The sequence below is a fragment of the Natrix helvetica genome (genome assembly GCF_964273705.1).
Source record: "Natrix helvetica genome assembly, chromosome: 2".
Classification (NCBI taxonomy): Eukaryota; Metazoa; Chordata; class Lepidosauria; order Squamata; family Natricidae; genus Natrix; species Natrix helvetica.
This window is the reverse complement of record NC_138552.1, coordinates 124,597,001-124,614,387: the sequence shown is the minus strand read 5'-3', so window position 1 is coordinate 124,614,387 and position 17,387 is coordinate 124,597,001. Positions and strand designations below refer to the sequence as shown.

The window sequence follows — 17,387 nt, the reverse complement described above, 5'->3', positions numbered from 1 at the left end:
TCACTCGGGTTTAGCTAAAAGGTAGAAAGGAGTGTGGATAACTCTGACAAACTGACAAGGTAAGAATCTGGCATTCATGCTTTTTAGCAGAGTTAATGATGGTAAGTTATCCTCCAGAACATTTCCTTGAGCTGGAAACCCCTTGCTGTGTAACACCTTAGCTAGATTTGTTGCAATGAGACGGCTGTACCCTTTCCTACGATGCTTGGGCAATGTATAGCCATGGATCATAGTAGCAAATTGGTCTGTCAGACCCCAGGAGATGGGGCATCCATGTTCATCCAAAATGCACATGCTGGGGAAACAGCAAATGAGGTTGATGAGGTATTTCTGGCATTGATCACTTCCTCCTCGGGACCAGGTGTTATTCAGCAGACTTGCATGAGATGCATCAAGGGAAGTCAGTTTCGGTGCAGGAACTAACCTAAAAAAGTTTTTTGCTTAACATTTGCTGTAAGCAACTTAGGATAAATGAATATAGGAACACATGGGGGGATTGAATCCATTTATGTTTGCAAAGAAATACCCAAAGGTAGGGCTATTAACACATAATTTGCTCAATGGGGAAAATGGGGAGAAAAATATTCAGTTCTGGAGTCTTCCTTCCTCTCCACCCAAACAGATATTGGTAATTACAACCTTCAGAGTAAGTTTATTAAAATTAAAAATTCTCCTGAGAATTTCAGAAATTACTGGAGTAATAGGGGCAGGAGGCATCAGACTGCTGGAAATGCTATGCTTAATTAAAACTTTTATATCCATTCTCATAAAATTTTACTTTGACATTTACCAAATAGGACTATTACTATTAAGAAATCCTGTAATAATAGAGTTAGACATACGGAAGTTGAACATCTGGAAGTGCATCTGGGTCTGGGTAGATTACCATTTTGAAAGAAGACAACTTCAAATTTACATGCTTGGCATCAGCAACAATCTTGGAAGTTTTGTATAAGCCATCCTGTAAACCTATGTTCCGAAAAAAATTATTATATTTTAAATAAAACATTAAGCAAAAGACCCTCTTTAAATATAATGAAAACTATTAATGATCTACAAAACTATTAATATCTACAATATTGCACTCTTGCTTAAAATACTTTGAATTTTTGGAAACTATTTTGAAGTGAATAAAAACCAAAAGAATTCAATTGTAGGTGACATTATGAAACCAAATCTATAGTCAAATTGGTATCATATGCTGGATTACTCAAATAATAAATTCATTCTTATTTGCCATAAGCACTTAACACATGATTGAAAGAAATCCAGCAAAATAGTCATTCACAAGAACATTTGATTGCCATAATTATTTGCCACTGTCAGTATCAACTCTTAGAGACCAGACAGATTTTGTCCATGACAATCTATCCCTAATCTAGTGCTTCAGGTTCCCCAACTTTTTCCCTTCCTTTGGTAGGCTGTAGACTGATCTTTTGCGCCTGCATGCACATGGGGGTCATGTGCATAGGATTATGGGTGTGGCCTGCAAGCCCATGACCCCTTGTGCTCCCCCCACTTTTGACACACAATGCCGAAAAGGTTAGCCATCACTGGCCTATGCTATCCTTTCCCATGTGCCTCAGAATTTTAAAAATGTCAGAACAAGATTTTAATGGTGGCAGTGGAAGACAAGGATGATAAAGGAAAAGCTCCTCCATGCCAAGGAAGCATGCTATCGGCCCTCACAAGTTTCCTCCTGTTTAGAATCCAAATAATATACCATATTTTTCAGTATAAGGAGCCAACATCGTGATGATACAACGTGCGGTCTCGACACTCCAAGACCATCGTTGATACTTTTGCTGCTAGATGGTCCATTTGGACCTAAACCATCCCACAGAGATGGTGATCAGGAAGATGAAGTGTTGCTGGTCTCAGAGACACCGCAAAGTCCCTGATTTACCCAAGGGAAGCTCTTCAAGCCGGCAGTAAACAGGCAGCCCCAGGCTGATGAAGTAGGGATGGCTCCAGAAGGAAGGAAGTGAAAAGAGAAAGTGAGTCCATCTGGTGAGGTATTTTTTCTATTTTGAGAAAGACTGCCCAAAGAAACTTTTTTTAAGCCAAATTAAATCCTTAAGCAAAAGAATTAAGCGGCGAAATTAACCTATATTGGATTGCTCTGGAAAGCTTTTTTTTCTTTGTAACTATACTTTTTGTTTCTCCTCTTAAAGTGAACAGATTAATTTTTCTTCTTCTGTTTTTTGTTACTTTATTTTTTGACTTTTGGATTACAACCTTCCTTTTTATTTTAACAATTCTTCCCATTACTTGTTATTAAATTTCATTAAAGAACTTTGTTTTCTATAAGCCAGAGATAAATATTAGAAAGCGAAAGGTAGCAACACTGCCACTCGGAGGTCAGAGGCTGGAGTTTTTGAAACAACGTATTTCTTCTCTTTTCCTCTTTGATCTTACTGACTTTGTAGCTGAAGGGTTTGCAATTTGTTTACAGAAAGTGATAAAGAGCCAAGGGCACAAATTGTTTTTGCAGTTGCTCTTTGAGAACTATTTTGGCAGGGGAGAGAAAGGAAAAATAAAACAGAACCCTTCTTCTTTGAAGAGCATAAAGAACTTGTGTTTAAGTCAATCTAAAATAAAAAATTAAAGAGGCCTGGAAGGCTAGAGCGGCGGTGGTTATTAGTTTTTCTTTTTCCTCCTTCTTTTTTGGAAACATGGATCAATACTCAGATGAGGAAACCTTAAAATTCCAAAATATCTTGGCTGGAATTCAAAATCTACTGGAAGGATATGGGAGAATTGAGAAGAAGTTGGAAAAACTAGTGTTCCTCACAGCAAAAGATGAAGGGGTTGGAGCCCCAAAAATTAAACAGGAGAATGAAGACATAGAAGATAAAGACAAGACAATAGATGATTTTATTAATAGAGCAAATGTGGGTGAAAGTGGAAAGAAGGGAATATGGAAAAGGGAATTCGACAAACTGGAGCTCTACCTCAGATTCCAAGATTCAGAAGAAGAAAAAAGAGAAATGATGATGGATTTAAGAACAGAAATTTTTTCAGAAGCACGATTGACAACCAAAGACAAGCTAATTTTAATAGCAAATGGAGGGCAACGAGATTACCTGAAAGATCCTTCAAGCAACAAGGTGTAGAGAGAAGTCTATGAAAACCTTATAAAGGAAATAAAAAGAAGACTGACACCACAATTGGCAAGAGAGATAACACTGCTTTGTTACTGGAAAGATACAGGTTGACAATGAAAGTTGATAATAAAAAATTAGTTAATTTTGGTGATCAATAAGTAGGAATTTAGATTGTTATTAAATGTTTATTCATTAACAAATAATTAATTATAATAACAATAATGAAATGATAATGGATACAGCTTAATGATATATACATGTACTGGCAAACTAGTAAAAGAAATTTGGGTATAAATTGCAAATTGCGATCTGGGAAAAAGACCTATAAATTTTATTAACCAATTTTTATTCAGATCTTGTCATAAAGGTGTAATGTTTTTTGGGTTTGACGAGAGGAGGTTGGATACAAATAGTAAATGATTTTTAGCTAACTATAATAACAACAAGGAAATGTCAATGGATATTGTTTAATAATATATATATATGCTCTGGTTTTGGCAAAAGAAACCTGGTTACAAACTCTAAACAGAAAATTGAAAAAAAAAAAGGGGGGGAAAGGTTTAGAAACTTTATTAATTGACTTTTACTTAGAAAATGTTATAAAGATGTAAAATTATTGGAGGATTTTTGAAATAGCTAATGAATGCCATTATGTGGTTGTGTCTTTAAGTGAATTATTTGAGGTAAAAGCACATTCAAATAATTGTAGTCAAATGAGAATTGTGGTACATTGATAGTAAGATATACAAAGATTTTTGATTTTAAGTGTATAATCTAATATGAACTATAAGTAATGACTGTGGAAGAAATGCACGAAAGTTATCTGTAATCAATCGACACGCTTTCTACAATATGTAATGAAGGATGATTCTTTTTTTGTGTTTTTGTTTAATTAAAATGAAAAAAAACTTTTCAAAAAAAAGATGCTCCGAGGTGTAAGACGCACCTAGCTTTTGGGGAGGAAAACAAGGGAAAAATATATGTCTCTGCCTTCCAGCAATTAGCCTCCTTGCAACGAACAACAAACAGTACAGACAATATACACTGTTTGTGGTATTACATTTCAGACTATACTTGTACAGATGCTGTTAAAATTGATGTGGCTTTCTGGAAGTATAGTTATTCTCTGCTATTTAAAAGAAGATACAATAGCACTGGGCCACTTTAGATCAAGTATTTACATAATAAAATTTACTTCATTTTGTTAATTTGTCTAGAACAATAATAAGTCAGTCTTTAAAAAAATAAGTCTAATAATTTGAACATTCTATAGGAATATATAGTTATTGACTTACCTCCTTGCAGCAACAGCAAACAGCCGGATTAGCACAAGAAAAAAACAATCTGCCTCTGCCTTCCAGCAATTTGTCTCATGCAGCAAACAGCAAGTTTCACTTTCAATTTCAGCATGGTCCTCCTGATCATCAGCTGTTTCAGGCTGAAGGGTTGCCATAGCCTATTGCCATTTCCCTGTTTGCTGCAAGGAGGTAAATTGCTGGGAGGCAGAGGCCTAAGGGTTGGGGCCGGTGAGTGGGTGGGGCTACATTTAGTGTATAAGATGCACCCAAATTTTTACCCCTTTTTAGGGGGAGAAAGGTGCGTCTTATACTCCGAAAAATATGGTAAATTCAAAGTTATGTAAGGTAATTTAGAGAAGAAAATGGTGCTGTTAAGGAGCTCCAATCCACCCACATTACTCTGCTTGCTAAACAAGATTCATATGGGAAACGATATGGCTCCTGCACCTGGAGAATCAAAAAAGTTGCTTACTTGTTCCAGATACCTTGTCAGACCAATTTTTTGGGAAGCTCAGGAGAAACATCTCATCATAAAAGATTGATGAAAAACAGCATCCTATTAGAGTCTGGTTTATCTGTTATTAATAATCTATTTGAAGCAGCTTTTCTCACTTGATAAACTCTGGGATTAAGCATATTGGTGTGAAAATTGAATGGAGAAAGACAATAGTTGAAATTCTCAACTCTGTACCATCAGAATTTTTCAGTTTCTCATTTTAAAATATTTTTTTAAAATTCAGGATAATCATTAATGTGTTTTTTTTCATAGCAAATAATAACTTTTACCTTGTATCTGGAAGGCCTGCTCCCAGTTTATAGTTTCTGGGTTCTCCAACAATGCCTGGTAAGCGTGCAGATTTTTGTAGAAGACAGCACAGGCATTTGTAAAGTAGTCTAGGGCATCACTTTTGGACTATGTGTGAAAAAAGAAGCATCTTAATTCAATTAATAGTATTATGCACGCAGATATGCACCTAGTTTGTTACTATAGATAAAGGTCATAACAATGAAAGGAGGAGGTCTGCAGATCAGGGCACTGACTAGCTACAGATCAGTAGGAGAACTACCGCTAGGATACCAATTGGGAGTTTCCGTGGTTCGGGAAGGAAGAATTGACTACTTTCAACCTGGAAAATGATTAAGAAACCCATTGCAATCCTTTTCCTATGCTGCCTGGACTGCATTCACATAATGCATTACACAAAACAAAACAATTGAATTGAAATAACCATTAGTCACTGAGTTCAACCCTACTCTGTATGTGCAGACCAAATTAAAATAACTTCAACAAATCGCTACCTCAGAATTACAGGGTTCTATCTGACATTTTGGTCAAAAATGAGTTAAGAGTGTGACAAGGTTCTATATATTTAATATTTAATATAATTAAATATGATTTAATTTTTTAACAATTTATTTTGTAAAATTTCTAAATAAATTTGCCACAAGTAGCAAAATTATAAGGTTCTATCTGCAATATCGCACGAAAACTCAGAATTATAGGGTTCTATTTGCAGCAGCCAATTGTTGTTGCTTGTGCCGGAGCAAGGATTGGAGCCTGCAGCGCCTAACGTTGCCTCCGTTTCTGGACACGTGAATACCGAAATAATGTCTCCTTTCCACAATATGGAAGCAAGTTCAGACTTGAGTCACACTTGAATAAACATGTTTCAAGGCACTGCAGTTAGAACTGTGTAATAATGTGTGTGTGTGTGTGTGTGTGTGTGTGTGTGTGTGTGTGTGTGTGTGTGAATGGCTGTATGTATGTATGTTCCAGCACATTAGCTTAAGCAGGGATAAGCCTTTAGTGAGGTAGGTCACCCAATCACCCAAACATTGAAAGCATTGAAATGAAGTTTTCTGTACCAGGACACTCTTGCATTCAAGAAGTGGATAATATGCATAGCACAATTGAATGTGCTATGCTACCAACAGAATTATTTTCACCAGTTTCTTTCCTAAGATTGCTGAAAAAAGCCAAGCGATGCCAGCTATTCAAAATCATCCAGATGAAGCCCACACATTTTAAAAATTACCCCATGTGTTCAAAGCAGTTTCAGTACAGTAATGTGCCGTATGCTAAAGTATCACAACTAAAATTCACCCAGATCCATTCAACAGTAAGGTTCAAGACAACCTTCGCTATGGGGAGAAAGGAGCTGACATCGCGACAGTACGACGTGCAACCTCGGAGCTCCGAGATCGCAATCGACACTTTTGCCGCTGGACGTCCATATGGACCTAAACCATCCTGAAGAGATGGTGACAGGGAAGAGTACGTCTTGCTGATCTCAGGGACATTGCAAAGTCCCTGATTGATCCAAGAGAATCTGTTCTAGTCGGCGACAAAAAGCACAGCCTCAAGCTGCTGAAGTCGGGACAGCTCCGCAACGGGAGGAAAGCGGAAAGAGAAAGGGTGTCCTTCTGGTGAGGAAATCTTATTTTTATAAAAAACTGCCCAAAAAAGATTGAAGTTAAATTAAACTTGTAAAGAAAAGGAAATAAGCGGTGAAACTAAGCATTATTTGACAATGTGTTCTCTTTTTTTTTTTTTTCGATGGAAATTTTGTGAACATTTTTTACTTTTTAAAGTGAAAGTATCGGATTTTCTTCTTCTATTTCTTTTTTATCTATGGATTAAATCTTTTCCTTTATTTCTACAATACTGGTTGGGATGGATTCTTTCTTTTTATTTTGTTTCATTTAGGAATTTTGTTTCTTCTAAGCCTGAAACATAAAGAAAATATAAAAGGAATATAAAGAGGGTAGTAATCTTAAAGGTAAAAGAAGTTACACTGCCACTTGGAGATTGGACATTGAGACCTGGAAACATTGCTTTTGCTTTTTCCCCTTTGATTATTTTGACCTTGACTTCAAAGGCTTCAGCTTGTTTATAGAGAAGAGCATGAGTTATTTATGCAGATGCTCTCTGGATGCTTGTTGGTAGCTGGAAAGAAATGAAAACAAAGATTTCTTTTTAAACTAGAGTGGCAGTGTTTACTAATTGGAAGGATGGCACGACTTCAAAAAGAAACCATAACATTACAACAGATTATGTTTGGAATTGAAAAATTATTAGAAACAACAGATGAGACAAGATGGGAAAATATTGAAAATATAAATTTTAATGTGGTAAAACCTGATGGAAAAATGGAAGATATTCAGCAAATGGAAAAAGTGGAGGCTATAGTCCTAAAAACCCAAGGGAAAAATGAACAAAGAGGAAAGATAACTGTGGATATTGACAGTGAATTGAGTGTGGTTGGAGATGGAAAGAGTGGAACAAGGAAAGGGAACATAGATGGAAAGGTGCTTTACTACAGACTTCAAGGTATAGAAGAAGAAAAATGAAAAGAATGGATGGACTTAAGGAGAGAAACTTTGACAGAAACACTACTGATAACCAAATATAAGCAGATTAAAGAAGCTGATGGAGGGTTTCGAGATTTTACAAGATATGTAACAAACAACAAGTCGCGAAGAGAAGTCCAAACAAATTTGATTAAGGAAATAACCAGAAGACTAATTCCACAAATGGCAAAAGAAATAGGACTACACTATTACTGGAAAGACACAGGTTGAGATATGAAAATTAATAATAAAACACTAGTTAAATTTAGTTAAAATTAGAGCATTATGTTAAAAATGTAGTGATAATGATAAAGTTAGGTAAATAATTGATAATGATAGCAATATATACATATATATTGGTTTGATAAGAGGAAATTTGGTATAAATTTTAAATGGTGAAAAAAGGGAGGAAAGTAAGTTAAACTTAGTCAAACTATTGTTAAATAAATGACTGATAATGATAATAATGTAATAATTTGTATTGACATGATAAAGGGAAATTGGATATAAATTGTAAACAATGATTAAGAAAAGAGGTCTAATTTTTTTTTAAATTAGAACATTATGTTAAAAATGTAGTGGTAATGATAAAGTTAGATAAATAATTAATAATGATAACAATGTGTGTGTGGCTCATTACAGAAAACCATCCAGGCAGGGAGCCTGTGGTTTAGTGGCTAAGACTCCTGCCTAATATGTAATACAGCCCAGGTTCAAATCCCAGTAAGGGTATGGCTAGCTGATGAGAGCTAAATAGCTTGAAATAGATCTATACTAGTCTCCCTTTATTTATTTATCAGCACAAATACAACACAAATATAAAAAGGCAACATTAAAAATAAAAATATGGTTTTCTGCCTGGATGGTTTTCTGTAATGAGCCGAAGGACAGAAAGGGGGAGTAGTGAGCTCCCTCCCATATTTGGGCATACCAGGGGTTGTAACACAAATATATATATATAGATCTCACATTGCTCCTGGAAGCACCAAGCCGGAAGCACCAAGCAGGAAGCACCAGCCTGAAGATGATGAATGAGACTTCATCGAAACGTCGTGAAGATACTTCCAATTCTACGTGGAAGAAAACCCGAACAACCAAAGATGTGTATGTATGTATGTATGTATGTATGTGTATGTGTATGTGTATGTATGTATGTATGTATGTGTATGTGTATGTGTATGTGTATGTGTATGTGTATGTGTATGTGTATGTGTGTGTGTATATATATATATATATATATATATATATATATATATATATATATATATATATATATATATATATATATATATATATATATATATTGTTTTTGTAGATTTTCACGGGTGTAGGTATGCTGGTTTTGTTGTATTCGGGTCTTTTCCCGTGTAAGGGGGGAAACCTTACACGGGAAAAGACCCGAATACAACAAAACCAGCATATATATATATATATATATATATATATATATATATATATATATATATATATATGTGTACGTCTTTGGTTGTTCGGGTTTTCTCCTGTGTAGAATTCTAACCCGAACAACCAAAGACGTACATACAAACACCCGCGAAAACCTCAGAAAACACACACACACACACACATATATATATATATGTTTTATTTGTACTGATAAATATATAAAGGGAGACTAGTATAGATCTATTTCGAGCTAATTAGCTCTCATCAGCTAGCCATACCCTTACTGGGATTTGAACTTGGGCTGTATTATATCTTACGCAGAAGTCTTAGCCACTAAGCCACAGGCTCGCCTCCTTATCAGTTGAGCCAGGGAAATATTTGGGCATACCAGGGGTTGTAACACAAATATTTGGGCATACCAGGGGTTGTAACACACATACATACATACATACATACATGCATACATACATATATATGTTTGATAAGAGGAAATTTGGTAAAAAATTTAAATGGTGAAAAAATGGGAAAAAGTAAGTTAAACTTAGTCAAACTATTATTAAATAAATGACTGATAATGATAATAATGTAATAATTTGTATTGACATGATAAAGGGAAATTGGATATAAATTGTAAACAATGATTAAGAAAAGAGGTCTAAAAGTTTTGTTATTAAAGATAATTAATTTTTATTTTGAATGTGTTATAAAGGTATAATGTGGCTGGATGATATTGAAAATAGATAAGGGAATGCCACTATGTGGTTTTGTTTTAAATTTTGGAATGTTTGTTATAAAGGGACGTTAAAACAACTATAGTCATATGAAGGATGAGCTATGATGATAGCAAGATGTTCTGACCCCCCTTCCTCCGTTGCCCACACAGCACACACACTCCGGAACAGTACAAGGGAACAAGGTTTATTACACCAACAGACAAGAGGTTTTGTGGCAGCAAGCCACCAAGACAGAACTCACAGAGACAGAACACACAAAAGCAGCTATCCAGCTTGCCAGGATCCCAGACTAGAGTTGCTGGCTTAAGTCCTTTGTTGATTGTTACGCAGAGCCTCTCCAGAGTCAACCCTTTTATAACCTAAAAAGGGCGTCTCCCAAACAGCACCTGAGAGCTCTTTACTGCCTATAATTACGCCCACGCTCCTTGCGTTTGTGGGCGCGCCGGAAACGGGCATCTAGAAACGCCCTGCTAAGTCCTGAGTCACTGTCCTCTCCGCTGCTCCAAGGCAGGGCATCGGGAGTCCTCCTCCTCTGGCTCTCACCGCTGCTCCATGCCTCTGGCGCCACCTGGTGGCCGACCAGACTCTCGGATTCCTGCTCAGCCTCCGAATCCTGTCCAGGATCTCCCATCTCCTCTGGAGCTGACTCGTATGGACTATCACTCTCGGAGTCTGGTGACAGTGGCACCGGCTGGGCCACAACAGCAAGATATATAAATATATGTGATGTAAAATATATAACTTGATATGAATCATAGGTGATGACTGTGGAAGGGATGCACAAAAGTTCTTTGTAACCAATTGACACACTTTCTACAATTTGTAATGGAAGATGATCTTAAGGTGTTTGTTTGCATTTACTCAAAAAATAAAAAAAATATTTTAAAAAAAGACAACCTTTGCTATGGAAGATTGGAACACGGTCACCATCCGTGCCTTTGAAAAGAAGACGAGGAGTGTTTGCGGGAAACCTGCTTCGCCAACACTGCCTGCCGCATCTTTTACATTGCCTGTAGCTAAGACAGAGTTACACGTACACACACTTTCCAAAGCAAAACAAGATGACATAGAAAGTATGTTCAAATGGATGCCTAAAGTCGATAATGACTATATTTGCACCATTTTGAAGAAACCATTATCCAATACTGGGGTTAAATAGTAATTCTCAGTATTAAGACATGCATTTACATTCTTACATCTAATGCTAAAACTTTAAATAGTAATATACAAGCATTTTATGGGGACAAAAACAAATTTGAGATAATATCAAGTTGAATTCAGTGCTTTTTTCAAAAAAAAATTATTAAACTTTGGAATTCTCATTTTTATGGCATAACAAGGTTCTATCTGAAATTCGGAGCCTCCAGCATGACCCCAAAATGAGTCACCATCGGCCTCATTTTTTTTGCTTGCATGCACTATTTGTTGATAGGCTCATATACCAAAAATTTTCCTTCTATGTACAATGGGGTAACAAGTACAATTTTTCAAATGTTTAAGGCTCATTTCCCACAAAATGGTCGTGACACACATAGAACCTTGTAATTCTGAGGTAGCGAAATGTCTATCTAGACCAGGGGTAGTCAGCCTTTTTATACCTACCACCCACTTTTGTATCTCAGTTAGTAGTAAAATTTTCTAACCGCCCACTAGTGATTTATAAAGTAGGGAAGTAACTTTACTTTATAAAATTTATAAAGCAGAATTACAGCAAACCCCTACCGCCCACCATGAAAGCTAGAACGCCCACTAGAGGGCGGTAGGGACCAGGTTGACTGCCACTGATCTAGACTTTGCTTGAGCTCATGCAGTGAAAGGAAGTCCATCATTTTCCTTGGGAAAAGCAGGCCTTTAGGAAGATTATTAAGAGCCACAATGAGTACAATCTTTCTTTTTTAGGAATTATAATAGAGATAGCACATTCATCACTTGTTGCTTATTTCACTTTAATGTTATGTTTGGTATTATTAGTGTAATCTTCTCAGAGGCTATCAGAAATTTTCATTTACACTTTTAGTTCTACTTATTATAACTAAATCTGAAATGTCAATTAAAATTAATTATAGTTTAGAGGAAGAATAGGTCAACCTAGCTCACAGTCCCTAGCTCTCCAAATTTCTCACTTTCCTCTAAAATTTCCCCTACTGATTTTGAGCCTCTTCACTAAAAGCTCATTTTTTTACAGGTACATTCTAAATGAAGTGCTTGGTGCCCACCCAGCAATCAGAGTTGCATTAAGACCCAAATGGTTGTCCACTCTTGATTTAGAGAAACAATCAAAACTTAGAAATTGGTTGGTTCTTTGAAAACATAGTTACGATAACCAATGACAACCACAGTTTTGACATAAAAGCAAATTAGAATAAAAATGAAAGCAAGATTAGCCAGGACATTGAATTTTGTAACTCTACATGTTAATATAGTATACATCCACATTTTTGGAGGATACCAACTCAGGAAAATCTGTATAAATTTTAGATTAATGCCCCTCATTGTGCATTTCAGGGTATTTGGGATAGATCCATTACAAGTATCATTTTACCTCTTTTTGTCGGCGAGTAATCACAGCTTTAAATTCTGGCCATGAATCCACAACCACTTCCTTTTTGAATGGATTTCCCCTGTTTATATTCAACACTGCTCCATAAACCTTCAAAAAAAGGTGGGTTTACAAAGTTTTATTAAACAATAACACTTTTAAAAATCTATTTCTTTAAGTTTTTTTTATATTCTCAAAGCTTTTACCAACTGGCACTATTTGCAACTTCAACATTTATTGACATCTTCATTCAGACTAACAGCATTTTCAGACACGTAAAGTATTAGAAGCAACTATTAAATGTTACAAGACAAAGACGAATGAATGGGAAAAGCAATTAGAGATTTTCATTTTGTTTAAACAATGGAAAATTTCTCTAACATTGCTGTCAACAATTTTAATGGATCTTAAATTATGGCTTATTCAACAAAAATAATAGATTATATTTACAGATCTTGATTGCATTTGTATAGGAAAGGAGTAAGTAAATCATCATGCTGGAGATATAATAAGGGCAATGTTTCATCAAAACATTGAAGTAATGGTGTAAGGTTTTATGTTCTAGAAAACAATACTGACTTTACAATAGTTTAACATTTTTTGACATCTATATTCTTTTTAATTACCTACCTATTAAAAGGAAACAGGCCGCTGACCAACAGAAATGGATTCTGTATGCAATTCTAGCTGTCAAGGGACTAATCTTTCAACATCAGGAAAATAAATTTATATAAATAAATAAACTTATTCTCCCTTTCCCCCAAATTACTCCCCAAAAAGCATCAGTGAAACCCCAATGCTATTTGCAACTTATAAATGAATTACTTACAGTATCCTGTTCAAATCTATTACATTGGGGTAGATCATTGCTTCTATAGTTGATATCCATCTGGGAATTTTTGTATAGAAATTTCTTTGGATTTTCATCTACATTTTTAATAAGGCTCTCTTACCTAGTGTCTCTGAAAATATTTATGGGCTTTATTCTTTCCCTCCCAGATAAAGGCATGCCAGGCCCTCTATCATCAATATTCTTTTATTTTGGAGTACTATCCGTTCTTTGAGCCATATTACCACTGCTGTCTAGTAGTAAAGCTACCAATCTAGGAGGCCAAATCCTCCTTTGATTCTATAGTCCTGTAGTAGCTTTAATTTTATCCTAGCTTTTTTCCCAGCCAAATGAATTTTAAAATTATTTTATTTAATTCCACAAAAAAGTTTTTTCCTAATTTTACTGGTACTGTTTGGAATAGAAATAAAAATTTTGGTAGGATATTCATTTTTATAGTCGCAATTCTTCCAATCAGCGATAATTGTAATTTAGCCCAATTTTCCAAGTCCTTTCGTATTTATTGTAGTAATTTTGAATAATTGTCTTCTTTTATAGTAGAACATTTAGCCGTTAGCCAGATTCCAATATATTTTACCTTTTTCACTATTTGTATTTCCAATACTCCCTCTAATTCCTCATTTTGCCTTTGTGTAAGATTTTTAGTAATTATCTTTATCTAGTAATTACTGAACAATGCAGAAGAGCTGAAGGCCGCTATTGAAGCATCCTGGTCTTCCATAACACCTCAGCAGTGCCACAGGCTGATAGCTTCCATGCCACGCCGCATTGAGGCAGCAATTGCTGCAAAAGGGGCCCAAACCAAGTACTGAGTACATATGTATGCTTATACTTTTCAGAGGTCCGATATTGTTCTATGTACAATCCTTGTTTTATTGATTGCATGTAATATTCTAATTTTCTGAGATGGTGGATTTGGGGTTTTCATGAGCTGTATGCCATAATCATCACAATTATGACAAATCATGGCTTGAACTATCTTGCTTTGTATGTAATGAGTCTTATCTCATATATTAGTTTCACCTTTTAAGTTGCATTACTGAAATAAATGAACTTTTGCACGATATTCTAATTGTTTTGAGTTTCACCTGTATTATGGACCATCAGCTTGAGTTTTATTGAGCAGATCTAGGAGGAAAGCCTTTGCTATTCTGACCACCGTCCTGTGGATCATTTCTCCTGAGGTAAGCCTGACCTCAATCATATTGGCCCTCTGGAAAGCCCACAAAATGTGGTTTTGCCAACAAGCTTGGGGATCCCATGATAGAATAGAGCCTGCTAGATGACTGTATGATAGGGATTTTGTTTCTTTCTTATTTTTAAAAAATTTAAATTGTGGTATTTAGTGGTTATTATGTGTGCTGCCCAGAATCACTGTTAGATGAGTAGTTATATACATGTGACAAATAAATAAAAACAGATTGATTTGATCTTTTCATGTATTCTAATATTTTATCTTGAATTATCTACATTACCTTGAGGGATTCAGGAAAATTCTTCTTTAACATTTGTTCTAGAATCTGCAGTTTTGTGGAAGAGTTAAGCACCAACATCTTCACTTGCCCATTTAACAGCAACCTAGTACAAAAGGAGATATCTGGGAAAAAGAGAACTTTGATGGATTGGACAAATGGCGTTCCTAGATATTACTCAATGCTTTGTAAGATTTATATCTTAAATTCTTTGTAAAGATGTTTCTACATTTACTAATACTGTAAAGAGGGCTCTGAATATTCAATACCAACTGTATCACTGTATCATAGACACAAATTATCTTATGGAGATTGATAGCCTCAAGAATAAACCAACCAAGGCTTTACAGTGGAATTTATAAAGTGGATTACCTGTACAAGTAGTCCTTGACATATGACAGTAATATCATAGGTCCCATTCATGTCAAAAGTTAAGGACGTTAAATGTAATCAGGAGCCCATTCATGTCAGGATTCAAGGACTATGTTAAATGAAGCATATAATTAAAAACCTCCCTGTCCCTGCTTTCCCTGATGCATTCATTAAATGATTGCATGGGTCATTAGGTAGAGCATGGGGTGATTCAGGGATGGAGGAAACTGGGGAAGCCTAACATTGGCACAGGTGACTCTGGGAGACTTCCCTCACCCTGATATATCCCATGATCTGCCTCCTGCCTTTGATTTGCTAAAGAACTATGGGCTTCCTCCAGACCCACCCTATCATATTCACTTATCTTTTGAAGATATTAAGGTCACATGGCACAACTGAGAAGAAATCCTGCTGGTTTTGCTTCCCTCCAGCCAGTGTAAATCCTCCCATTTGGCCTTCTCCTCCCCAGATTCCTGAGTTCTGCAGATGTTCAGAAGACAAGTGTGTGAGGAATGGAAGAGGACCACTTGAAATCTGGTGAGGGACAAAGCCCATACCTTTGGGCACCCAGCAGGGCAGTATGGGGGTGGCCGTGCTGCAGTATCTCTGCAAAGAATTATGAAGCCAACTGGTCATTTAAAAGGGCAAATGACTGGGTGGTTTCAGTAGAATTTGTTACTTTGAAAGTCATACAATTTTTGGTTGTGGGGTTATGTTGTAACTTTGAATGATCATTAAATCTGTCGTACCTCGAGGATTACCTGTAATTGCCAATCAGCATTTTAATTCCCAATGAGCATTACATCATTGGTTTTCTACCAGTACTTATTTATTAGATGATTGCTTTATGTCCTTTTTTCCATTCATTAGTCAATTCTGTATGATTCTGAGTTTATGTATTGAATATATTAGTTCCTTCATTAAAGGCTATCCAAAGCAATACACAATGAACAAAAATCAGGCATTATTGCTGAAAAAAATACCATATCCTGTATGGTACAAGAAAAGTTTTAAACTATATTGCCTTTCAAGCTCAATAATACCATATACCCATGATGACGAACCTGTGGCACGCACCGCCCTCTCTGTGGGCATGTGAGCCGTTGCCCTAGTTCAGTTCCACCACGAATTAGCATGCACCTCCCACCGGCCAGCTGGTCGTCAGGTCTCTGCTGTGCATGTGTGGGGTGAGTGGGTGCGGGAGGTCTTTGCTGCACATGCACAGGAAGCAAGACATGTGTGTGGGAGCCTTGTGCGCACTGCATTTGGGGGTTTGGGTGCCATCATTGCAGTGGTGGGTTTCTGCCAGTTCGCACCGGCTCGGGAGAACCGGATGGTGAAATTTACCAATACGGTGAGAGAAGGTTCGACCGGTGGACCCAGAAGTAACTTCTGGAACGCCTGCACCGGCCCTGTGGCTCGTTCGCTCCCATCGCCCGTCTGGAAGCCGCTCCATTGCTCGCTCCCCCCTGCCTGTCCGCACTATCACAGCCCAATTTGGTGTCAAGTCCCATACCTGGGAGTGGAGGTGGCAAACGGAGAAGCATGGAAAGGTCCAGCGGCACCATCTACCAGACAGGAGCAGCAAGCTCATTTTTACTGGATTCCCCTCTGTCCTGCCTCCTCCGATCTCCCAAAGTTCTTTCCCCAATGTGTGATAGCTTTTTACTGGATTGCCCTCTGTCCTGCCTCCTCCAATCTCCCAAAGTTCTTTCCCCAGTGTGTGATAGCTTTCTACTGGATTCCCCTGTCCTGCCTTCTCAGATCTCCTTAATTTCGGCCCTTAATCCTCCAGTTGTCCATTTTTGGGAGGTTTTCCCCTCTCTTCCCCACCCTCTTCATAGGAATCCCAATTTTTTTTCCACATGGCTTGGGTGGTGGTAGTCATGTGACTGAGTGTGCATGAGTGATGTCAAGTTGGCCATACCCGCCTGGTCACATGACTGCCAAGCCACACCCACAAAATAGGCCACACCCACAAAATAGGTTCTAAAAATTTTTGAAACCCACCACTGCATCACTGCCATATAGTAAGTATATAAATATAGCAGCTTTCAACTGAGATAGTGGAAAAGTGCATGTAAAAAACAGTCCCAAACTAGAAACACAGAAATTACACTGCTTGGATGCAGAACGCATAGTATAGATAGAATAACAGAGTAAAAAGAAAATCATTGGAAATTTTGCATTTCAAAATTAGGTACTTTTAAAAAGAGCTATCCATTTAAAGAAATTACTCAAATGAATGCATTCATCTGTC

The 17,387-nt window shown here is 36.7% G+C and overlaps 1 protein-coding gene across 1 annotated transcript; it reads right to left on the bottom strand.

The window, feature by feature from the left end:
• GLYATL3 (glycine-N-acyltransferase like 3) lies at positions 1-14,869 on the bottom strand (the record flags this gene model as incomplete). Its single annotated transcript, XM_081941248.1, has 5 exons — positions 14,759-14,869; positions 12,437-12,544; positions 5,192-5,318; positions 843-969; positions 1-295 (listed from the first exon to the last, which is right to left on the bottom strand). The coding sequence occupies exons 1-5, from the start codon at positions 14,834-14,836 to the stop codon at positions 1-3; spliced, it is 735 nt and encodes a 244-aa protein (XP_081797374.1). The 5' UTR covers positions 14,837-14,869.
• Between the last annotated feature and the right edge of the window lie 2,518 nt (positions 14,870-17,387).